Below are 25,767 nucleotides of genomic sequence, written 5' to 3'. Positions count from 1 at the left end.
AGCAAACTTTCCTGGATTTCACAATTGCAATGGGTCTTGTTTAACTGGCCAGGAAGATATAAAAAAATAAATAACGGAGGCAAATCACTCCTACTTCTGTTTTTTGCAGTGATAATGGTTTCTTTTGTGGTGAAAGGCTCCTTGCCTCCAGGCTTTACCCTTCCTTCATTAACCCAATTATAATTCTTTGCCTCTCGATCTAAGGATCTCAAAATGTGTCATCACCTTTAATAAATTAAAGCCAAGCAGCCCTCTGAGGTAGGTCATTATTTTAGAAATGGGCAAATTGAGGCACAGTGAAGTGATTTGCATAAGGTCACACAGGATGCACTCCAATGCTTGTTGAAGTCAGAGAGTCAGTGTCAGCAGGGGATTGAACACAGGAGTCCTGACTCTTAGTCTCTGCTACAACCACTAGACTCGACTCCCTGGTACGTTTATGAAATGATCAATGTTAAAATAGGCTGCCCTTGCATAAATGAAAGTGCCCATAAGAAAATCCCAGTATAGGAGTAATTATATACTACTAGGAATACATATTCTTTTTTCTGACAGTTAAGAGGAAATGAGAATATCTTCATAAAGAAAAGTCCTGGTCATGTCACAGGAGAAGTTAAGATTAAAATGGATGTCATCTCATCCCTGGTTTAGAAGTTGTGCTCTTTCTAGGGATGCAAAATAATTTAGGCTATGTGTCCTGAGCTTATGTTTTTCTCATGAAGTGAATATTCAGAAACCATCTGAGCTTGTTCTAATTGTATTGAATTTTGTGCTGAGGACCATTTTGTACTAAAGAGTTAGAAGCAGCATCTGTTTAGCAGCTTCAAGTCTGATTCTAATCAATCAGTCCAATGACATGACGTATTCCAGATCAAAAGTACATTTGTCATTGTTCAGTCTCCCCCTTTCAGACTGTCCCATAATAAAAGACCAAAATTTACTCTAGGTTAATGGTCAGTAAATAAAAATCAAATTAAAGGAAATAAATGTTTTCATGCGCAGGTAATGTATCTGTGGAACTCACTGATGCAGGTAATCGGAGTCAGTGGTTGAACTAAGAAAGGGATAGGAGAATTTTATGATCAATAATATTTGTCTAGCTATTCTTCTGACTATAGAATAGGATAGTAAAATTGCATGCCTTATAGCATACTATGATCTCACAGATTTCAAAAGTAATTACACCTGCTTCCAGTATACTACATCCTAACAACTAGCCATAGCCACTAGGATTGCTTTTTCACCTTCTTTGGAAACTTCAATTATTGATTGCTGTGAACATAGGATTACTGGGCTTGGACAACCATTGGTCTGGTCCAGTAGGAAAATAGGATTTGTCATGTGCACCCGCAGTTCGACAAGCAAGGCATACATTCCAGCAAATAGGAAACAAGGCCTTTTTTGGTGTTAATAATATGGGCATGGTAAGATGTTATGGTGCTGAAATACAATAATATGAGTATTGGCTACTAAAAGCTGTTGATTGTATGACGAACTGAAAGATGTTTCAACTTTTACTGAATACCTTTATACTCTCTGGCTTTGAAATAAGATGTCAGTTTCATGGTTCTATCAAATGTAAGGCCGTTGTGGGGAGAAAAATGGGTTCAAGCAGCTGATGTTTGGCTTTTGGGTTTTGTTCTTAGCAATCCCATTTGTCCAACACACAGTTCAGAAAGCACTAGGTTCTGAGGAACCCCACACACCGTTCCCTCTTACTTTTGAGGCTGGTTGTCGTATTGGCCTGAGGACCTAAAAATGTATGTTTGAGAGAGGGCAGGGAATAGAGGGCTACCACTGTCGTGTGTTATCTGCTTGGATAATCTGTATTCCAAATAAACAGGATAATGGCTGGAAGATCAGCAAGCTAGAACAAAATTGCTTGTTTGTTCACTTGTGACACATGTTGGTCTAGCTAAAATTTGGTGGGCTGTGTCGCTGACCGGCACTGAATTCTTACTCCACTGTTTAAATTGCTCATTAGATTCCATCTGAGAAGCAACATAAAATAGGAGTAAACAGAGTTGGCATCACAAGTTTAGTGGTTTAATATTTTCCCAGGCAGGAAAAAACATTTGCTGTTCAAGCAAAACCTGTAAACCTTAGAAAGGGTCCCAGAGTGACGTGTTTATCTGTTTGGATTGGTGCGTTTTGTAGAGTAGAAAAACTCGTTAATCCTCTGCATAATTATTTTACTTTTTTAAAGGAAAGTTTTTAAACGAATGTAAGGGAGACCTAGTAAGTGATGGTTGGGGATGAACCACAGTGAAGAGGGATCCATGTATAATGATGATTGCTTCATTTTGTATCATATTCATTTGAAAAACAGCCCCTTTCCTTATCCCTACAGTCCAGGGGAGCTAACCACAATTATAGCTTTTGCTGACACATGTAGCTGTTTGCTAATCTCTCCTTAAAACTTACCAAAACTTACTGTAGGTATTGCTCAGTTGATTTGATAGGTTCTTTGAATATTTTAAAACTATGGCCATTGTGTTAAAATATATTTCTAAAGTCCCTAGTGCAAATGTTTATTGTAATTTACTTATCAGGGATTTGCAGCCATCTTTACTTTATGAGAAGCAGTAAAAAGGGATAACTCTATACTGAAGATTCCTTCTAGGTGGATGTGGTTAAAGCTTTGAAACAGTGTTCTTGGAACTGCCACTCTGCTATAATGTGTCACGGAATGCAAGACTCCTCTGTTGAGCTGAAGGACTAGAGCTCGGTTGACTTCCTGGGAGGTAGTCTTGTAAAATCCAGTCAGATTTTAAGAGTGGCTGGGGACTCTGCCTTAAACAGAGGGAATGAGGGACTGGGATGGAGGAGGTCCTGGAGGAATTCCTTAGGAGCAGCCAAGCATTAGAAAAAGACTTAGTCTAGGGTTTGTTTTGTTTGGTTAAAAACAAGTAAAGCCAAACCCAGTAGGTGATAAGTTTGGACTTATTACAAGGTATACTGTGTTTGAAGCAGGATCAGAACTCACCTGACTTGCACATGTGCATTACAAACTGAAGCAACCATGTGACTTTACTATTATTACCGTCCTCTTTTGTCCAGATATGTCTTAAATTAGAGCAGAAGCCTGGTCACTTACTCAACTAGTCAGTGGATGTGTCTACACTGCAATGTAAGCGCAGCCTTGAGCTCGGGCTCAAGACTAACCCACCTTACGTCTGCACTGCAATTGTGCTAACCCAGGGCTTGGGCCCAGAGTCCCATGACTCTGCAGAAGTGTAGGGTCTGAGCTCAAGTTAAGCTGGGACACAGGCTCCGGGGCCTGTCGCTTTGCAGCATAGATGCAGCTTCACTAGACTCAGGTCTCGGGGTCAGCAGGAAGTATTCTACAATTTCTTGGGACAGCTTCCTTAGTCCTGTTTATTCCAGTAATCTGCAGTCTACTCTATTGAAAATGGAAGTCATGCCCACCCTTTACAAATGGCAGCAGCTTAGGTCAGCATTAACTCATTCTCTCCTAATCATCAATCTGCAAATACACTGTTAGAGAGCCTCTTGGGTTTGCAATGGACAGCAAACCGATCAAGCCTTTTGCAAAGCAAGCTGCTTTCTGGTAATGTGCAGGGTGGGCAGCAAAGTTTTCCCACAGTGCACCATGGTCCTAGGGCTAGAGAGGCCATTTTTAGGGGGAACTTTGGGATATGGTTACTTTGACTCAGGTCTGCACACTGCAGGGTGGACACCAGGTTCAAGCATGGGTTAGGAAAAGTCTTAACATAGGGTTAAAATACAATGTAGATGCTCAAGCCCAGAATTCCATAACACGGTCAACTGACTCGAGTCAAACTAATCCTGGGCTTATGTTGCAGAGTAGACATTCCCAGTGAGACTATTCACATGAATAAAGCAAGAAGAGTGTCGCCTACATAGACCACCTTTTCAAAAGGCAAAAGCGGGACACATGTAGGAGCCCTGCCCTTTGGCCAGGCTGGAAGCCAGAGCGGGGCCATGATAAGAGCGACTCAGGGAGCCCAGGCCGCTCCCCCTGCCCTGGGCAGCCCCTGGCCCACTCGCTGGGCAGCTCTTACTAGTGCCTGGCTCCGGCTTCTGGCCTGGCCAGGAGGCGAGATCTTGGGAGAAGGGGGTCTTGTGGAAAGGTGGGACTAAGGCCCACCTCAGCCCCCCCTCCCCACACACACACACACCGGGAAGAGGCTTGCCACTGCTCCTGAGCCTCGGGCAGGTGCGGCCTGGTACTGCAGGGAGTCCGGGACAAATGCTGTCCTGGAGTCATTCAGCCTGGGACTGGGACGTGAACTCTGCATTTTGGGACTGCCCCACCCAGTTCGGGGCGAGTGGGTCACCCTAGGCCTATAAGTTAGTCTGAAAATCCTTTGGGGCAGAGACCATGTTTGAACACACATGGGGCTCTACATAGATATCATTAAACTGTTTTGCAGCTGTTCCAAATGTTTCTGTGCCTCCTTGTATATGTTTATATCCTACTAGAGTCACAAGGTTCAGCAGAACTATTTTATTATACATATGGATATGATTTTGTCACAGTAAAATTAGGCAAAATTCACAGGGCAGTCATGGTAAAAAAGTACAAAATCAGGGTCTGGTCATGGCAAGGCTGAAGCCAGCCATGGAGATCTGTTAAAGTAATGGAATCCGTGACCTCCATGACCAAATCATATCCTTAATTAAACATATGTCAGCCCTGGCCAATTCTTGCTTAGAATGTAGTATAATGGTATTTAGACTAGTGTTAGTTTCTTATCAGTGGAGTGTCACGTGCTAGAGATTCAAAGGGTGGTTTTTTAAATAGAACTAATAGAATTATTTTTCTTAATGCAGTATCAGACTTATGTTAGTGACTAATAAAGTTTTATCTCTTACATAAAGATGTGAAGAAGAGCTGTGTGTAAGGTCAAAAGCTTGTCTCTCTCACCGACAGGCGTTGGTCCAATAAAAGATATTACCTCACCCACTTTGTATCTCTCATACGTTGGGACCAACACAGCTACAACAACACTGCGTAAATCCAAATGAGGGCATTTTGTAGAAATTGGGGTGGGGAGCACCAAGAAGTAGCCTCTCTTGCGGATAAGTTCTTCAGATCATTTTTTTTCTCCACGTTCTTTTTACTGCATCCAGTCACAGCACGATGATGCAATGACACATCGCTGTATGACATCTAGACTTGTCATAATAGCCACCATTGTGCGCAGTTCTCCTTTTATATTTTACTGTAACTACTGCTTGTGGATTAGTGTCTTCAGCTGACTGCGAGGCAAGTAGTGGCAGTGAACCAAGCCCCAACACTATGACTTAGACCCAGTAAGGAGGTGGCAGGTATTATGATGTAGCTACTGGGAAGAAACAAAAGAGGTCATTGGTACAACCCAGTATTCACTTAATGAACTGGTTAATGCAAGAAGCTCCATCAGAGATGTGCCTGACTTAAAATCCTGGTTTTATGTACAAGTGAAATGAATTTAGCGGTCTCATTATTTGCCATGTGGGTAGAAAGTCAAAACAGAAGAATATCTGGTACAATTTTTTCGTGTTTTCTCAGCACTGGAATAGCAAGGAATGTGGGAGCGGACTGTGCTGAGCAGTATGAGGGAAGCGGGTACAGAATGTTGTTGTGCCATTGCAGACTTTAACTAGTGCTTGTTGGGCTTTTATGAACAATTTTAACTTACATTTTGAAAGAAACTAGAAAATAAAAATACGTGGCAGTCTCCTGTGTGGAGGAAAATACTGCAGTAACTATTTTAAAGCTTTTCTGTATGAGCCCATTCTGCATGTCTCACTGTCATTAACAATAACCATTCATGAGTTATAGATATTATATTTAGATAGATATTATTTGTGTTCTCTTAACACCTTTCTGTTTCATAACAGTAATTATCTTTTACAGTTTTAGCTTAAAGGCATATTGAACTAAGCAGTGGTGTCTGCCATTATTCCTTGTAATCCTGTAGCGAATCAAAGCAACTTTTTACAAAACAAGATTTTCTCACTGTTGCAAAAGAGCTTTGGGGAAATCTGGTTTTTGTGGTTAAGGATCTTACTCTGATGCACAAGGAAAATTATGTGTAGCTTTTATTTGGCCCAAAGGATTCTTACAACATTATCCGTATTTCCTTTAATTTGTGGGATTTCTAGTAAATGGGCTTAAAAATAGGTCTGGGCAAAATGCCAGGGTACATATGAACAGCGAAAAAGCTTTGTACACTCTGAGCAGCTTGCTTTCACTTCTCTCTACATGCAGCAGATTGTATTAACTGTGAAAAAAGGGGTAAATGGTCACCTTTTGGAGTGACTTGTGATTTCTCTTCTGCAACTCCTTTAAGGTAGAAACTACAAAAAAGATGTTCTGACTCTGATAAAATCTGTACCATTTTTGACTATACTTCAGTTGAAATGGAAACAGAAGCTCCAAAAGGAGGCAGGAGGAGGTTACTAGTAATAATCATAACACAAGAACTTTGGGGGACTCAGTGGGATCAAAGTCTAACACCCCCACTATTGATGGAGTTTCTTTGCCCTGGAAACAACATAAAATTAAGAAAATAGATGAAAAATGTAATTTTTTTTTCATCTGTTCATTCTCAGCAGTGTCTTCTGTCTTTTTTTCTAAGGGTTTGTCTACACAAGCATTTAGTTCATGGCAAGCTGGGGTGATATGAATCTAGTCTGCCGTGCATTAACTGTCGGTGTGAAGCCTGGTCACATGCACTACCTGTGTGTGGTGCGCTTTTATCTACTCCCGGTTCAAAGCAGGTAACACGTTGACAAACTATTGTTGTGCATCGGCAGGGTCCACTTGTACAGATAGCATTTGGCAGGCTAATGCAGAGTAGTTTTATACTCCAGCTTGCTGAGAACTAAATGTTTGTGTAGACAAGCCTTAAGACAGGGAAACATAGTGATGATGATTATATTGCATAGATTCAATAGTAGTCTGACTTGAAAATCCGATTACCTTTCTCCCTTTGGTGATATTTAGCTTACTCTTTGCTTAGAATCAGTTAGTTGAGTTCAGATGATTGAAAAATGCTTGCTTTCTTGAGGACAGCCACACAAGAAGCTTAAAATAATGGCATGATGCCCCAGTGAATGTCCCAGTGGTAAAATAAAGAAAAGTGAAAAAGTTACAAAGAATGTAGATAACAGTAAACCATCTTTCCTTCACCTTGATCTGTCATGTAGCTCACGCGTTCTGCGGTTTCCTAAAATTTGTCTTGCAGGAAGTTATTTTTGTCCTAGTTACTGAGATTTGGTTGATTTGATTTTTAACTGGAGCTTTGAACATAGCTCTGTAACAACATATTTTACTGTGTGCGCCCTGGATGCTTTCCTCACCTATAGCTACTTACTTTTGTGGACATTGAGGAGGAAGGTTCTGAGCTTCTTTAGAGCAGAAATGTGCCATTAGAGTGGCTCCCTCAGAGAAGCATTATGTGCCCCTGCGTAGCAGCAAAGATAAAAATGTCACTGTGGGGTCAGGTCTGTGGAGATAGGATTATGTCTTTGTTTTATGGGTCTTAGTTGCCAAGGAACTCTGCTCTGGTCCTTTACATGGAGAAGGGTGGGTAAAAAGCATAGATATCTGGGTCCCTGAGGTCACTGTTGTGCTAAAATCCATGCTTTTGTCGGTGATGGTCTTGGCCTTCCATAAAATCAAGACCCACTTGTGCCTGATAAAGGAGTAAGCTTTTAAAAAGAAATTATTTATGCCATTGACAGTAATGTAGTAGTAATACTTTCTATCCAAGGATCTTGAATTGCTTTACGTATATTAAGCCTCACAGCATGCCTGTGAGGTAGGAAAGTATTGTTAGTTCTGTTTTACAGACAGGCAAATCACTTCACCTCTCTTAGGCTATGTCTGCGCTGCAAAGTTAAGTCAACTTAAGTTATGTTGATGTACAGCCATCGCTGTAATTAAACCACTGTTGCATGTCCACACTGTGCTCCTTGTAGCAGCTCTTGCATCTACACAGAGAGCAGTGCACCCACTGTGCAACTGGCCGCAGGGTGTTTTAGGAAGGGTTTGCAATGCCTTCTGTGGGAAAGGTTCAGCATCACATGATGCAGGTTTCTCAATCCCATCATTCCGTAGGCATCCCTACTAGGTTTTAGCTGCTTTTCAACTGCCCTGGTAACCTATGAGCCAGCCATCTCTGTCAGAAAGACACCTGGATCCTGCACTGCTCTTCAGTATTGTGCTGTGTGTTACGAACACGAGACTGTTAGAGGGGTTCAGTGCGGGGGATATTCGGCTGAGAGAGGCCTTGAAGGAACATTTTAACACAGAGCCACAGTAATGTGTGTTGCTGTAGTGTGCTAGGCCTGGCATTGTTTGTTTGTCCCATGCTCTGAACCTTGTAATGATTGCTGTGTGTGTCCAGCTATAACAACGCACAGGCACTTATTACTGTTGTCTTGATTGTTAGCAGCAGCCACCGTGTGATGGAGAATAATAAAGATAAATTTAGTTTCCATAAGTAGATTTTTATTCCACTTCCATGCAAACATACCTATGTAATGCTGAGGTGAATGTCATACATGCAGAGGAAAGTATCTTTAAAGGGGACGGAAGAGGGAATTCAAAAGCACATACACTAATGATGCTCTTGCAGCTGGGTGTATGTGCGGCTGTCGTGTTTAATCACCCAACCGGAACGCCTGGTCAAAAAGGGACCCTGGAGGTTCCAGTCAACACTGCCAACCGGGCCGTTAAAAGTCTAGTCGATGGCGCAGCGTGGGCCCAGGGCTAAGGCAGGCTCCCTGCTTGCCCTAACTACATGTGGCTCCCGAAAATGGCTGCCAGGTCCTTGCAGCCCCTAGACACATGGGCAGCCAAGGAGGCTCTGCGTGCTGCCCCCACCCCAGTGCCGGCTCTGCAGCTCCCATTGGCTGTGAACCGCAACCAGTGGGAGCTGGGGGGGCCGACCCTTTCCATTAAACAGCATACTTACCCAGTTAGATACTCATATTTAACTTGTCTTAAAAGACTTTGCCATGTCTTTTACCATTGGTGGGCACCTGCAACGTCCATTTGTGTTAACTGAGCTCTGCAGCTTCAGAACTCCATACAGGAGCACTGGGTTGACCTGATCCCACATGAGTGAGAGCCTAGAGCACTAGTTGTATGCAGATCCCATCATCTCTATCCTGAATTCCCAGTCTCTCTTCCTGGCTCTGGACTGAATCACAGGAGCACATTCCTCCTACTCAATGACAAGAGGAAAAAATTGAAATTAAATGTTTTGTGTAAAATATAGGAAAAAATAGAGATGAAAAATGGAATATTGTATCTGCAGAGTCTCAGTAACTTAGTGGAAGCAGTGTTTTCCCTCTCACTCTTGCAGAGCTGAGAACCATAGAATCTAGCAATCTACGATACCTGTTTTTCCCTGAATCTCTTGCCTCTTTTGGTTTCAGTGAACGTGACTTAGCAGCTTCAAAGATCTTGGAGGTAGAAAATTCTTCCATTTCCAGGACTAACTTTTCAGTCAGGTGATTTCTTTTCACACAGTCCTGTAATGCCAAACTGGCAAAAAGCTCTAAAGCTTTAGTTGAATCCCAAATTCTAGCTGTTCTTCAAATTTACTTCCCTCACTTAAGATATAATTCCCAGCTATTCTGAAGAAAAAGGCTCCTGTTGTTTCATCCTAGCCCAAGCTTAAATTAGCAACGGTAGACCATTGTAGTAGTGATAATCAGCTCAATTTTTTTTAATAGTTAGCATGATGATCTGCTTGCCCAGGTGTTGGCTGCTGGTAGATGAAGGAAATCCTTAACTGTTTTAACACTAAGCATGAACTGTTTTATAGCAGTGAAAGACCATCCTAGGTGCATCTGGGGCTACTCTGCATTGGTTGAGCTCTGTCTTGGAAGAGGGTACCACAGAGATGCCAGTTTGAAGCGAAACCCAGGCTCAAATGTTGTGGCATGCACAGACGCCATTGTTCTCCCCCTCTCATCCCACCGCACCCCGACCCCCAGAGTTGAGTGTAGACACGAACCCTTTCAGCAAAATCACAGAAAATCCTGGGTTGAAATATCAGTGTTGTAGCTGGTTCTTGACTGTATGTTTCTTGTCCTTTGGATCCTACTCTGTTGGACGCAATCTGGAAGCTGGCTAGATGCGTGAGTGGCTACTGTCAATTTACTGTGCTTCCCTAAATTTGCTCTCCTCAGCAAGCTACATCTTAGTTATCATCTTCTCCCCTTAGTTGTCAGCAGGTGAGCACGTGAGTTAGCAATCTGTCTTTATTGGAGATGAGGAAGAGGTTGGCACAGATGCCTTTTGGAACTGAGAAGAGAAATTTATAGTTCTTCTATAATTAAACATACGCAGTTTTACTTTCCAGCTAGCAGTGTCAGTGCAGTAAACCAGTGGTTTACAAACTGCAAGTCGCAACCTGTACTGAGTGGTGGAATGTAAGGCACTGGGTCGCGGTGGCTCTCGTCAGCACTGCTGACCGAGCTGTTAAAAGTCCCATCGGCGGTGCTGCCTGGCTAAGGCAGGCTAGTCCCTACCTTTTCTGACATCGCACTGCACCCTGGAAGCGGCCAGCAGCAGGTCTGGCTCCTAGGCAGTGGGGTCACAGGGCTCCGTGAGCTCCCCCCTCCCCAGCACTGGCTCTGCACTGCGGGGGGGGGGGGGCTGTGCCTGTTGGCGAAAGCTGCACAGAGCTGCTTGCATGCCTCCACCTAGGAGCCAGATCTGCTGCTGGTTACTTCCGCAGTGCCAGGACAGGCGGGAAGCCTGCCTTAGCCACCCTTTCTGCGCTGCTGATTGGGAGCCACCTGAAGTAAGCCCGTGCCCCAATCGCCAGCCCTGAGCCCCAGACTCAGAGCCCCCTCCTGCACTCAAACTCCTCATCCTTGGCCCCATCCCAGAGCCTGCACCTCCAGCCCAGAGCCCTGCTCCCCTTCCGCACCCCTGCTCCAGCCCAGATTGCCCCTCTCACACTATGAACCTCTCGTTCACGGCCGCAGCCCGCACCCCAAACCTCATCCCCAGCTCCGTTAGGTCACAGGCATCAACAGTCTTCTTCAACTGGGTCACGAGAAAAAAAGTTTGAAAACCACTACAGTAAACGGATACGGCCACGTTGGGTGACGGGATGAGATGCAAGTAGCTAACACAGTGATTCTCAAACTTTACTGGTGACCCCTTTCACATAGCAAGACTCTTAGTGGACCCCTTTTATAAATTAAAAACACTTTTTTATATATTTAACACCATTATAAATGCTCGAGGCAAAGCAGGGTTTGGGGTCACCTCCCATGTAATAACCTCGCGACCCCCTGAGGGGTCCCGACCCCCTGTTTGAGAATCCCTGAGCTAACAAATGGCACCAACAGTCTCCACTTTCCAATTCTCCTGTTTTTGGCAGACGGTACAAATCATTGGGTCTTTCTCCTGCTTTGGTGACTATTGATGTGGAACATTATGAGATAACCAGAGAAAATATCTAAAAAACAGAAAAGGGGAAACATCTTTTGTTTTTCCAAGTATACTGATGAAATTTGGCAAGGACACAGCAATATTGTTTACAGAAAAAAGTTCTGCAGTAGTACCTTAAATATGAACATAACTTCCTTTATTCTCCTCTTGCAAACAAACAGCCGATTAGCAGCAAGCATTATAAATGGCAATAGCAAAGCTTGCTTGACAATGGAAGGTTTGGCACCTTGGTAACCTTCAGCCTGAAGAATTGACAGTAACTGCTAGGTAATTGAGTCCAACTATGTAATTGCACATCTTTTTCCTCTTCCTCCCAAGGTTATAGCGTGAACATGTTAACTGGCAACGTAAGGCAATACAGTCCCTCATACACATACATAGAACCCTCTTTGAGTCTTCCTTTTACAGAGAATTGTTTTAAAAAAAAAACTTTAACTGCAAGACAGCAAATTTAATATTTTCAATATCTTGGATGTGTTATGATTTACGTTTGATTTTAGGCATAATTAGAAATGCAAGTAGAGCGCTTTGTGTTTTACCTCTGCTTCAACTATTTATGGCATGATATGCAAATTAACCAAGCTATGAATATTAAAGATTAGAGTATGTTACAAAGTATCGCTGCCTTTAATGAGTTCAGTAATGGGCACAGGGCTCTGCACACATTTTAATATGGGCATATTTTATCTTTGTACTGTATTCTCTGCTCTGCAGCTATTCCTTCCATGTTTGGTTACATCCCAAGAGACCATGACCATTATTTAAAACATATCAAGCCCTGTATCAGCTGCAGTAGGTAGGTACTATTTTCAAATGTGCCTGTGACAAACACTGCTGCAGCTATAAAAGAGTTTAGATAGATTATTTCATAGAGGCTGTTTCAGTTCTTGTATAGGTCAATCCGTTTCATCTATTGCAGTGTTGTAGATGGATTTCTGAGAATATAAAAGTGCTTGCTGACCTTTCAAGGTGCTTTGCAGTACTGAATGGGAATCTTAAACATGTTTCAGCAAAAATGGAACTGCTTCATACAAAAATCACACTTACCAGAAAAAAAAATTAGCTGTTTTTCGCCACTCTGTCTCATCTACATAAAATTCTTATGATCTTATACACACACTATAGTCCTTTGAGAGAAAGTCTTGTCTAGTGGTTAGTGTGGGACTGGGAGCCAGGGCTCATGGGGTTTAACTCTTGGTTTAACCGTTTACTCGCTAAATGGCCTTGGACAACTCAGTTAACATCTTTTTGTCTTGAAAATGGGTATCATAGTTACACCAAAGGAGTTCTGTGAGGCTTCATTAATATCTAAGGGCTTTGAGATCCTCAGATGTACCGTGTTATGTAGATGAAAATTATTAACTGCAAACACAGGAAGTGCCCTTTGGAGAACAGATTTAGGAACATTTTAAAGCCTAAACATTTTGGCCCTGATTCTGCAAGCTCTTTTGCTTGGACAGTCTGCTATGTGATGTGGTGTATCATTGATCCATGTGGGCACAAAGGTCCAGCCAAAAATCACACAGCAGTTTGCAGGATTGGGTCCTTAATAAGGCAGGGCTAGGAAAATCCTGAGATACTCAGAAAAGCTTAATTTTTCATGAAGAATGGGAGGGGGGAGTTAAGTATGCCACAGAGAGAGTGCTTTTCAAATTTAAGGTATTTAAATTACAAATTTGGGTGAGGAAGATTGTCAGCAGTATTCAAAACAGCACTTAAATTCTTTTGAAATATTGTCAAGCAGTACTGTAGTATTTAAGAAGTTTGGCACACAAGGATTTGGCCCAGAGGCAATTTACATTTTAAAAAAATCAATTTGTCTGTATTTGAATAATTGCACATGTTTTGGGGGGGAAAAAACCCACTAGGATTATACTGTTTTAAGATACTTTTATGTTTAGGGAAAATTGGACCATAACATTTTTTCTTTTTTTGGTTATTGACATTCAATTAATAGCTACTTAGCTTTTCCTACAAAAGTGTAATAGGAATTTATAGTGCTTTAACTTGCACTTGCTCTTAAAACAATAAAAATCTTATTTAGAACATTATTATGATCCATTGGATTATTAATCCATGTTCAATCATCTATAAAACAAACATCATTTTTTTAATAGGAGGTGAAATTAGTGTGTGAAGATAATCTACTTACAATGTGAAATTGAAAGCCCAGAGATTTCCTTACCATTCTCCCTCCAATCTCCAGGTTTTTCTCTGCTACTTAGGGATAAACAAATAAAAAGTGTACAAATCTGATTTCAAAAAAAGTAGGAAAATATATCTTGTGCTTTAAGTAAATCTGGGCGGTTGTAGGGCTTGCTCTGTCATTGTCTGTGTAGATTTTCTCCTTCTCCCTTTATAATATTCACTGGCACTTTTCATGGTGACAGGGCTTGTGATCTTGGCATCTGTGGCACAGCACGAAAAGTTCTCAGACTCTAGGATTACCTCCAAAATCCTGTAATTTCCCTGTGCCTTTTGGTAGTTACCCTGTGGACTGTAATTGTTTCAGGGCTGCCTGTGGGATGCATTGCAGGTATATGTCTTGAAAATTAGTGCACTGAAATTTTGAAGGAGCCATTATGTTGTGTTGGGTCAGTAGAATGTGGATAACAAAGAGCAATGCATATTCCAAACCTGTAATTGTTGTATACTCAAAACACAGAGTGTTGTAACATGAACAGAAAAGTCAGAAACTGAAAGTTAAAGATGACTCTCCCACCCTAGTCGTTGCCACTTTTACCTTGATCTTGCAGCTCACGTGATTCAAAACCACACTGTGGTGATCCTTACTGTAACTAGACACAGTAAATGGGAATATTAATCTTACTTCTCCTAGCTATTGTTTGTGGCATATATACATACGTACCTCTCTACCCGTCTTTAACAGAGGCAATGTTTGTTTGTTACCAGAGTATCAGGGCTCTTGGGTTCTGTTACTCATGTAACTGGCAAATGACCCATCTTCTCTTCACCCGTTTTGCCATCTAGAGGATGTAGATCATGTGAATGGCGCAATAATGTACAAAGGCTTTTTAAAACTCTTTGAGATCATCTGGCTAAATACAGTATATGATCTGTGGGGTTTTTGGTTGGATCTCCACTCCCAAAAATCAGTACGTAGGGATCCAGGAGAGCTGAACTCCTGTACTGTAGCACCAATATTTCATCCCACATTCAGTTAAAAATACAGTCCTCGGAGGCAAACATATGGATGTGTATAAAAAAGGTGTTGTAATTAACACTGTTCTAATAAGCTTTTCATGTGGTGGTTTGCCAACTTTGTTGTAATTTTGTACACAAGATGTGCCCTAAAAAAGCTTTCATAACCTGGGTGGAAAGCACTGTATGTTCATCAGGTGCTTAGTTCCTCACATAAAATCTGGCACAGGTTTCACCATGTTTGCTGTCAATTTAAATGCCTTTGATCAACAACCAGATGCACAAACAGTCTTTGAAATAGCTCTCATGTGACCATGGATGCTAGATATGCAGTTAAATTCCTGTAGAATTTAACTTCCTTTATGTCAACCTTTAAAGGCAAGCTTATATTTCCATTAATGATCAAGCTCATATGCAGTTGTAGCTTCACTTTATAGAGCATATTAAAAGTTTAATGTATAAATGCCTTCGCTGGCCAAAACTTTTTTGGCAATGTTGTCTGCTTACACTGGAAATGGTACAGAAAGAGACAGTCTTAATAGCTTCAAAGAGATTTTTGTCCTTGAAGGGTTAATTTATATTATGCATATTGTTTTTTTTTTAAGCACAAGAAAATAAACTGTAGGCAGAAGTAAGAAGTGATTAATTTCAGACACATATGTAAGCAAAGTTCCCTTCTTTTATGTAGTTTGGTAACAGTAGACTATGCAGTAATCGAAAAGTAAAAGCAATTGAATTACAGGCTCCTGTCCAAACGGAGTGCGCTTTTTTTTTATACAACCTCCATTGCATCAGAACTAGGCAGTATTCCTGATGTTCTCATGTGTGTTAATGCTGACTCACAGGCTAACTTGCACAAGAAAAAAAATCACACAGGCAGCTCCACCATACTAGGTAATGAGCTCAAGCAAGAAGCAGCGTCTGATGTTTTGTAAGCTCTCTTAATTGACCTTTTAAGACATGTACTTATTTTAAGGTTTTTTGTTCTGTATTGCCATGATGGTAGAACTGAGTCATGCAGGATATATACTGCTAGCAAATGCTGTTGTGTAGAAGGAGTGAGGGTAATAAAATTCAGCATGACACTTGTCTTTGATGTGTTATGGATATGAATTAATGTCTGTAATGGAATGCAGGAAAGGCACACTTTTGCAGAAGGCATGATAATAGTAGACAGTGTTCTCTCTGGAGATGCTTATGTTTGTGAGTTAGCCTGGACTTCAGAAGCTTTTATTAGATTGTTAAAATTAAATTTTTGCAAAATAATTTTATTTATTTTATATCTATGCCTCACCCTCTCCCTTGTAGCAACCTGCAAAAATTTAAATGTTTTGTTCTCTAGATTTGCTTGTCCTTGATTTGATAAGCTCTTAAAATCTGCGGTGAATAAGAAAAAAAATAATTACAAAATAATTGAAATAGCATGCTTTGCCTTGATGAAATTACTGTACTTTTTGAGACAGAATCCAGTATGACTGTATGACCTCAAGTGCTAGTGTTTCATTGAGGCTGTGTAAGTGACTCACCTTGCAGTATGACAGATCTCTTCGTAAATCTAATGCATGGGTGTCAGAGGCTGCTGCTGGAGTGCTTTGTAATTTCAGGAGGAAAGCTCCCAGTAACTGTTATGTTGGGCTCCTTTAATAAAGGATTTGTGCTCACTTTGTTAGGCTAGATTACCAGCATTAATTTAATTAACTTCATCTTTTCCCCTCTTCCCCTGAGGTATGTGAACATCTAATACATTCCTTTCTGTGTTCATTTTTTAAAATCATAAACCAAATATATCTGTCCTGTGTGTTGCATATCTGTTCTGCATGCGCTGTTTGCATGCTACTTGTTAATATTTGCAAAATTAGTTTCTACTATCTTAATAAACCAGAATTAATCGTATTCACCAATTGTCACTTGCTGCTACACTAAAAATAGGGTGGATTAGCATTGGTCACTGCTTCCAACTCAGCATTTCAAAATAAATCATTACTCCTTTTTAATGCTTTGAAGCTACAGAAACAAATGCAGCCAAAAAAAAAAAAAAGATTCTCAGTATTACTGTCAGTTGATTACTGAAGATAACCTTGTTTTCCTTCTCCTGATGGGCTGGCATTAAATTATACTGGCATTTGCACAATTTCATGTTTGTGATTGAGTTCCTCGCACCCTCTTTGCTGAAAAGACAGTGACTTGTAATTCATGTTCTTTGGGGGAGACAAACAAAAACATGCAATGCTGTTTTATTTCCTTATTGTGGAGAGTGGTATCGCTGACCCTCTTCTGTATCCCTACAGCCCCCATCTGCACGATCTTTTCGATATTGGTATTCCCTTTTTGCTGGAGTTACAATGAGTAGGCACTTGACTAATTCAGCCACCAAGTGTTGTAGTGAACTATTGCATATTTTTCCTTAGTCCTGTATGGAAGGTGTATTTCCTCAGAAATGGTGGGGAGAAGGGTCTATGCTTCTGTTAACCATAAGTACCCCTCCCGTTCCCTTGTAGATTTCCTAAGGAATTTAGGAGTAAGGGAACCTTACATAGTTAATTGGTTGAGGATGAGCCAAAGGAGAACCATATATTTTGGTGACTAAGTTTTAAACGGGAATTAGGCATCCTGCTTCACTCCTGCACCATTATGTTTTCAGCAGAGAAAATTCTGTTCATTTTTTCCTTCTGAAGCTGGTTCTATTGTTCCTTTCAAATGTGCCTCTTCCATGCTAGAAATCCCCTAGCAGCCTTAAATTGAAGGGTGTGATTTTCTTTCTCTCTCCTCATTTACAGAAGAAAGGGAAGTTTCTTTTGACCCATTGGAGCTTTCAAGGGCAGGACTTTTCAGCTATTTTCTTTTGATGAGAGTTTTGGCTGGGGATAGCTGTGAAAGCTTTTCTGTAGAGTTTTGTTTACAGCCCTCAGAGGGTCACTGAATCTTCTATTTTTCTGACATCCAGCTGCTTTTCAGTACAACTTACTTTTAAGAAAGCAGTTATGACAGGGATCTTTCTTTTAAAATAAATAAGTTGTGCTTTGGTTGTCTCTGAGCTTTATAGGTTGTCTAAGGAAAAGACCATTTAAATACATTATTTCATTACTTCTGCTTCCTAAAGGAGCTGTGATGGTAGCATCTTGTTCTAGGTAGATAACTTTTTCCCTCAGGGAAAGTTAGTGTGGTCCAGACCACTCAGGCATTTCAACAAACAAGTCATTTAGAAGAAGCAAACCTCCAGCATCCAAAGTGCGTGTGTAGCTGCAACAGAGCAGTATAGGGATATTCACAAAACTGTAACATGCCTTATGTCAAATAATGCCTAAACTTTTTAGGAATGTGTTAAGACTAGGGCTATGGCTTTCCTAAAAATATGTTTTAATGTAAACTTGTTTTGCTAGATGCCTAAACGTTCCCAACAAGAGGTTTTCAGCAAGAAAAGAAAATTATCTTTCTTTCAGTTGACTTTCAATGCATCTTAATTCTTTATTTTTTAAAAAAATCAAATTTAGTTACATTTTTTCCCATTTGAGCTAAAGTGTTGTGCATAGGAGGTGGGGACACTTTCTTGGTCTGATTAAAAATTCTTAAAATAAAAGACAATTTAAAAGAGCTCAGACCGACCACATGAAGAAGAACCTGTATTGCCCTATACAGTGACTAGGACTTGATTACACAGAAGTAGCTCCATTTGGTGCAGTATTGTGAGCCAGTAATTTACACCTTTAACTTCTAAAGGCATTTTCCTTCTATTTCAGAACAAGGAACTCGCAAGGTTAATGTAGTGAAAACCAAATTTTAATCAATTCAAAGGACTTATTGGTCCTCTTTTTCTGAACAAAGAGTTTGGAGAAAGACTAGCATTACTTTGGAAGGTCAAGACCTGTCAGGTATAAGACAATGTTACCATTGTCAGAAACTCTCAGCAAGTTCTTCAGGTGTGTACAGTGACAAATAGCATTTGTGGTTTTTATTCAGTCTTCCAAGATTACTTTATGTTAGCTCTCTCTCCACCAGTTGGATTCACCATGGTAGAACATGAGCCCTAAAAGAGTGGAAGAAAGATAGCCAAGGACCAGAAAACATTTTTCTGAACACTGGTCCAGGACTAGTGCTTTGAAAAGCTTACTGATCCTAGGGTGACCAGATAACAAGGGTGAGAAATCGGGACGGGGGTAACTGGCATCTGTATAAGACAAAGCCCCAAATATTGGGACTGTCCCTATAAAATCGGGACATCTGGTCACCCTAACTAGTCCTGACAGCGTTTGCTTTAATTTTCTCATAGTGTTTCTAGACCTGGCAGGTTGTGAAATAACAGAAATTAAAATTGTCATTTTAATTTGATTGAGGCAAGATGGTAATCAGAATGGTGCGATTTTTAAATTTGGATCCTTCATGAAACATCATAGCAACAAATGAATACTATATATGGAATGCCCCTGGAAGTCCAGGTTCTTGTCTATATTGCCCTATAGTTTGGACAATGGAGGTGTGAATGTCTGTGCTCGTCAAAGTGCTGCGCTGCAGTTCCCTCTCGTGGGCACTGCAGGTGCAAACGAAAACCGCCCACAGCATGTACATGAGAAAATTACAGCACAGCACTTTGGCGTGTACTGATTTCACAACCCCATAGTCTGAACTGCTAGGCAGTGTAGAAATGCCTTAAAAACCGTTTCAAGCACTGGCAGTTCATGGTGGTTTAAGGTGAAGTCTTTTGTCTAGTGTTATTTTGGTACTTCTTAAGGAGTGTATTCTGGACCATTGAGACCCTAATTTCTGGCGGTAACAATGTGGTGGAATCTTCTTGGCACGACTTCTTTATTTTAAGGGAAAATGCAAACAAAATCCTACTCCATCATAGCTAAACCCACCCAGCATTTCTAAGAGGTAACAAATATATTTTGTATTAAAATGGGGAGCAGACAGTAGGTTGAAATCTTTAACAGGCTTGTCATAGAAGATGATATTCTAGAATTTCATTGGAAGAATGCCGATTTTAACCTGGTCTATTTTGCACCACTAAAAGAAGTTACTTCTAGCTGATGTTATGGTAGATACAAAAGATGGGTAAGCAACTGGGTGAGGTGGCAGATGAGGAAAGTTGCATGTAAATTTGAAGCTTTCAATGCTATACTCCAAATCTGACTTACTTATTTTTTTTTAAGGAAACTCTACTGTAAATTTCCCCATAAGATGTTTTGGTGTGTTCTTCCATTTTCCATGCAAAATAATCTGTTTGTCTGATATCCCCATTGACTCCACTAATTGATTCATCTGTAGTGTTAAAAGAAAACCATGCTTATCTACTCTGTAGTACCTTTTCTTGGCTACTTCTGTTTGTGGTGATCAGCCGACTTTAGCTCTTTCCATTCATGTTGCATTGTCTGATTTTCAGAACCAGGGGGATTGACTGAGTACCAGAAAAATAGGTACCATCTGGTACTTCCCTAATCTCTCATATATCTCTAAGGGAGCTCTTACCATAAGAAAAGAGAGATCATTCTTGACCCAGGATTGGCTTGCCATATAGCCATGGCTTCCTTCATAGAAGGTTGAGTGGTAAACTTTTTTGCTGTTCGTTTTCCATTGCACGAGGACCCTGGGTTTGATACCATCCACTGGGATGCAGTTCTGCTGAGGTTTCTTCTAGCAAGTGGGAAACAACATCAAGAGCAGCTGTTTTGCTTCCCTGGGTTAACGTCGCTGTATAGTAATTAAATCTCTTATGAGACCATGATCCCAAACGTTTCCTTTTCTCCTTGAATCCAGCAGAGGTGATGACAAGAGAGACCCTGAAATACAATCAGAAATTTGGAGAGAATGACTGGTGTGGGGAAAATCTCCATTTTTTCAAATAGGATTGTTTTATTTTTAAAGCGATAGACAATTCTTGGAAGGGGAGGTGGGGACAGTGTGGTTAGTGCCTGAGACTAGGAGCTAGGAGATGTGGTGTCTGCTCCCAGCTGTGCACAGAATTGTTGTGTGGCCTTGGGCACCACTCTGTGCCTTAGTTTCCTCATCCGCTAAATAGGGAAAACTTGGCTCATGGTGTGTTCGGATTAAATTGTTAATGTCTTCTCAATGCGCTCTGAGATCCTTGGCTGGAAGGATTAGAGGACTGCCAAGTATTGTTATGAGGTTGATAGTCCTGTAAATGTGTTAGTGTCTTTTGCTGGAATGAAAAGAAACGCCAGGCTTGCTTCCAACCTCTGTAATCTCAAAAGTGGCAGTGTTTTGCTTTGATTCTGCAGAGTTGAATTTAATGCACCAAGAATACATATGAACAGTAAAAACCAGGCATGCACACACTAAATAAGAAGTGACTGGGGAGAGCCCCACATATTTGCATTATCTGTAGCTACTTTCTACTAAAGGTGGCCTGATTTAATCTTTAATTTTTTTTAAGTTTTGAATTTTATCTGTGACACCATATGAGCAGAGGAATTGGAACCAACCACAGAACATTAATTGAAATAAAAAACATTCCGTGCAGGAAACAAGCAAGAAACGCAAGACCCCACCCCCTTTCCCAGAAAAAGCACCAGCATGCTCAATAAATGTTAAGGTAATTTAAAATTTGAATCTGGGAGACAATGTGACTAGGATTTCATTACTTAAGCAAATGGATTTGCTTTTAGTGGAAGCAGCCACAGACTGAAAAGCTTTCCCAAGGGGTAAATGTTTTCCTGTGTTTGAAAAGCTTTCTTGTGTGTTAAGGAAGGGGGAGGGGGGCCATGAATGTTGCTCCATATGCACTTAGGACTCTGGAGCATCTTTATTTAGTACTGATTTGGGCACCCCCCAGACATATATTTTTAGATGCTTGTTGTGGGGAGATACTTGTAGAGGTTTTTAACCTTTCATCTGTTGTCATGGGGCAGAGAGATCTGAACCAGAGTGAAGGAATGAGAAGCCCCCTCAGTGGGATGGGTAGTGTTTTCTGGAGCAGATGTGCTTCCTTTGACTAATTTCTTCTTCAGGCTGGAGGAGTTAAACAGCAGCAGTGCCAGCTCTGCAGACTGTTTGGAATAGTTTAAATGCTTTGACACTCTGGATGTACTAGATGGCAGAGGAGGCAGTTTACAGCGTAATTCATATGCAAAACTGCACTATAAATTTAAAACCTGTCTCAGTTGCCGTGGCACCACTAAGCATTTCATCAGCATACAGTACAGTATTTCTGCCATCTTTGTTTGCATTGCAGTGACTCATCAAAAGTCTGTCTTGTACCAACACTGAGAGCATTCCTCTGGCTCTGATATTTCTCTGTTTTTAAAGCTTCGCTTTGAAACTGGCATTTACTTCAGGTCCCTAATCAAAGGGCTCTATTCATTGCAGAGAGCAGCCTGAATGTTAATCTGCATCCGGCCTATTCATTTAGATGCTATGCACTGCCGTCGAGATTTGACTTGGTGAAAGCTTAAGCTACAGCAGATACAAACGGAGGTTTTGATGCTATTTTTTTTCCCCCCTGAACGATCTTCGTTGCTGCAGTTAGTGTAGCAGACGGAGGCGATAAAAAGGGACTTAAGAGATCCTTCACTGAGCAGCAGTACCTTGGATCATTCGTTGTTTAAGGTATGTTCACATGGTATCAGAGGAGGGGGCATAGAAGTTCCTTGCTTTGAAGAAATCTCTTTTAAACCATGTAGATACAATTAAATTGGCTTTGAGCATGTTCTCTTTTCTTCCTTGTCCTCAGTGGCTTTCCAGATAGTACTTTTTTCCAGCAGTGTGAACAGAGAAGTTCTTTGTAGGTTATTTTTCTTTTCAGAGGAGATTTAAAAAAAAAAAAAATTACCAGGTAAACTACTACTTATGCCATCGTCATGAGGATTTGGTGCTAGTTAAACACAGTTTACTCAGTACCATCAAGTGCAAACATAATTTGAGATCTTCTGTTCTCTTAAGTCGGGGGGACGGTGATGGTGGGCAGGGGATTCTTGGGGTGTAGCCTTTATTTGGGCTAATAAGCACTGATCAGCTTTTCTGGAATTTTATGCACTAAAATTACCTAATTTAATCTTACTGGTCCTATAGGGCTTGTTTCAGAGCTTGCCTCTTTCTGTACCGAAAAGGAGAAATTATTCTCATCCCCAAAAGGTGCTGATACCCTAAACCAGCACACTGTGTGCTGTTATTTGATGCAAAGTCGAAAGTCGGATAGGCTGAAGATATATTTTTTTTACCTAAGTTTGTTCAGAGGCATTCTTGAGAGTCCTGTTTCTGATTTCGGAAGATGGAGTTGTTCCTATTACAGGGTGCGTGTCTCGTCTTGGATTAGACTTGCACTATGTCCCCTGCAGAATCCCTTTTTACTATGACCAGGAACAGAACATAGGGCACTGGCCGGAGGGGGACGTATGTGGAGACTCTCTTGCCCTCGTCTGTATTTAAAAGAAAAAAACAAATGACTTGATGTTAAGTTTACTGCAGTACCTTGGTTTTGTTTGTTTGGGCTCAATTACCTGGCTTAATTTTGATACCCTTTCAATGAAATGGCATTTGTAATTTCACTTAGAAGTAGTTTAACTCTGAATATTTTCTTTTTTAAAACAAGTGTAGGGGAATTGTCTAGGATCATGAAAATATGTTTTCATTGCAGTAACTGCTTAGACAGAATGCTATATTTATTTCAGACAAAATGGCACATTGTTTTGTAACTATTTCATCTTGAGTTTCAGCAGGTATTTTTATCCATTTCCAAAGGTCTGTTGAATATTAGTAGGGCTACCTTGCTGTTCATTCTGACTCTGTTACCATCCATATTATCCTGTTTACTTTAAACTCCAGAGGAAAGAACCAATGATAAATTAAAAAAAAATTGAGAATATTTGAATATTTAAATACATTGTTTTAAAAAGTTTGTTTAAAAACAGCAATAAGTAATTTTATAAACAGTTGGTGTTGTACATCAGCCCTTAGGTTTAGTTTTGAGTCTTCAGTTGTGTTAGGTTATTTGTTTTTGTTTTTATTTGTTTGTTGTAGAGAACTGTCTAAAAATGCTGTTTTTTTTCTCCCTGCCTTCTTCATTTTTCAGATGTACCCTACTTTGGATACTTCTGCACTGCATGTCTAAGGAGCTCCAACTAATCCTGAGCCATGTCACAGATGCTGCACATAGAAATTCCCAACTTTGGGAACACCGTCTTGGGCTGCCTGAATGAGCAGAGGCTGTTGGGGCTTTACTGTGATGTCTCCATAGTTGTCAAAGGCCAAGCCTTCAAGGCACATCGTGCAGTGTTAGCAGCCAGCAGCCTGTACTTCAGAGACTTGTTTAGCGGGAACAGCAAAAGTGCATTTGAGCTCCCAGGTACGGTGCCACCAGCCTGCTTCCAGCAAATCCTTTCATTTTGTTACACTGGGAAACTCACAATGGCCGCGAGTGAACAGCTGGTAGTGATGTATACTGCAGGTTTCCTACAGATCCAACATATCGTAGAAAAAGGGACAGACTTGATGTTCAAAGTGAGTTCTCCCCACTGTGACTCTCAAACCACCATGATAGAAGATCCTAGTTCGGAACCTCAGAGCCCTTGTAACCAATTGCAGTCTGGTTCTGTGCCCTACGTCATGTCCCCTTCCATGCCCATCCCGCTCCTCACCCGGGTGAAACACGAAAATCTCGAGCTGCAACCCACAGCAGTGTCAGGCCTTCCTGCCAAGCGACCCTTGGAAGCCAGCACTCGGGATAGTACAGGAGGAAGCGTTTCTAATGCTGCTCCACTAAAGTTGTCTCGTGTTTCATACTATGGAATGCCCAGCTTAGCTACTCTCATCCCAAACATACAGCAAGTGCAGTACTCCCAAGGGGAGAGGACGAGCCCAGGAGCCAGCAGCATTCCAACTACTGATAGTCCCACTTCCTACCACAATGAGGAGGATGAAGAAGATGATGAGGCTTATGATACTATGGTCGAAGAACAGTATGGTCAGATGTACATCAAATCCTCAGGAGGATATTCAGGTAATAAACCAAAACATTCCCTTTCCCTAACCCCTTTGTTTTTCTCTTCCTCTTTAAGTTGCTACTTGGTCCTTTTCTCCTTTGTCCAGAATATATTTTTTGGATTGTTCATCAGGTTTTTTTATATCCTGCTTGTTTACACATGAAGATTTGTGTTTGTGAATTTAATGCTGTTGAAAACTGCTGGTCTGACAGCCCAGGAAACTTGAATTCTCTATCCACAGAACATGTACAGCATGGGCAGAGGACAATACAAACTTCACCACCATCACTCCACTAATGTGCCTCTTCTCAGAACTGGAGAGATCACATGTAGGGGTGAGAGAGTAGTGCAGTGACCATAGTCTATTTAATCCTTAGCCTCCTCCTGTTGGCAGTCTCAGCCAGGGACTCCATTTGTTTTATGCTTTTGTAACATGGACACCTATCCATTAACTGCTGAACTGAGAGTGCCAACTAATTTCACATACAGTAGGTCATCCAAGAGCTACCTCAACCACTACCCATCCTGGTTTGGATTAGGACCGGCAATCTGAAGGTGAAAGGCTTTATATCCAATTGCAAATCACTTCATCCATTTATTTCCCCACTACTCCCTCCTGTTTTTACAAAAATCAATTATAAGGTATATCTTGCTCTCTCCATCCAAATACCTCAAATAAATCAGATTTCTGGTATATCAGAAATAATTTAAACAAACCTTTCTCCCCCTATCCCTAACACATATATCTCAGCCAAGACTTTTATCTTGTATGCTATCAGTTAAGTTCCCTTTTTCTCTTCAGAAATAATTGATCGGACTAGTTAAAAGTCTTCATTAACCTAACTCATCACCTGCTAGTATTGCACTGTGAAAGCATTAGCTAAAGGAGAACATTTTCTCAGCAATGAATTGCTAGACAAGGAACTACTGGGTTCTGCCACCCAGGAGACACAGGTGTTGTGATTTTGCAGTATGAGTATATGAGGGGACATTCTCTTTTCTGCTTCCCTCACAAGCGATAAACTTTTCTGAAAAACAACCGCATTGGCCTTGTTCATCTTCAAGATCTTGAACTGACATTTGGAAATGTCTCTGGTTCCTGTTTTGTTTTGGCTTTTTTGGAGGGCTAGAGAGGAGGATAGAGGCAATGTGGTAGCAAACATGTGGGGATTCTAATCTCAACAGCTAGCATTTCTCTCTGAGGCATTTCAAAAGAAC

At 41.0% G+C, this 25,767-nt stretch overlaps 1 protein-coding gene across 6 annotated transcripts in view; it reads left to right on the top strand.

Annotated features, from left to right (window-relative positions):
- Positions 1–25,767, top strand: part of NACC2 (NACC family member 2) — an 89,731-nt gene that overhangs the window by 32,629 nt on the left and 31,335 nt on the right. The window contains exons 1-3 of one of the 6 annotated variants that reach the window (XM_050926697.1): positions 21,029–21,164; positions 22,094–22,177; positions 23,640–24,566. In XM_050926697.1, the coding sequence (XP_050782654.1) occupies positions 23,702–24,566 (865 nt within the window). In that variant the 5' untranslated portion in view covers positions 21,029–21,164; positions 22,094–22,177; positions 23,640–23,701. Of the gene's footprint in view, positions 1–15,507; positions 15,549–21,028; positions 21,165–21,818; positions 22,178–23,639; positions 24,567–25,767 lie in introns of those variants that run through there. The other 5 variants (XM_050926696.1, XM_050926699.1, XM_050926695.1 and 2 more) reach the window with 5 other exon arrangements.

Source organism: Gopherus flavomarginatus, chromosome 17 (assembly GCF_025201925.1).
Source record: "Gopherus flavomarginatus isolate rGopFla2 chromosome 17, rGopFla2.mat.asm, whole genome shotgun sequence".
NCBI lineage: Eukaryota > Metazoa > Chordata > Testudines > Testudinidae > Gopherus > Gopherus flavomarginatus.
The sequence above is the reverse complement of the archived record's forward strand: the minus strand, read 5'-3'. Positions and strand labels throughout refer to the sequence as shown.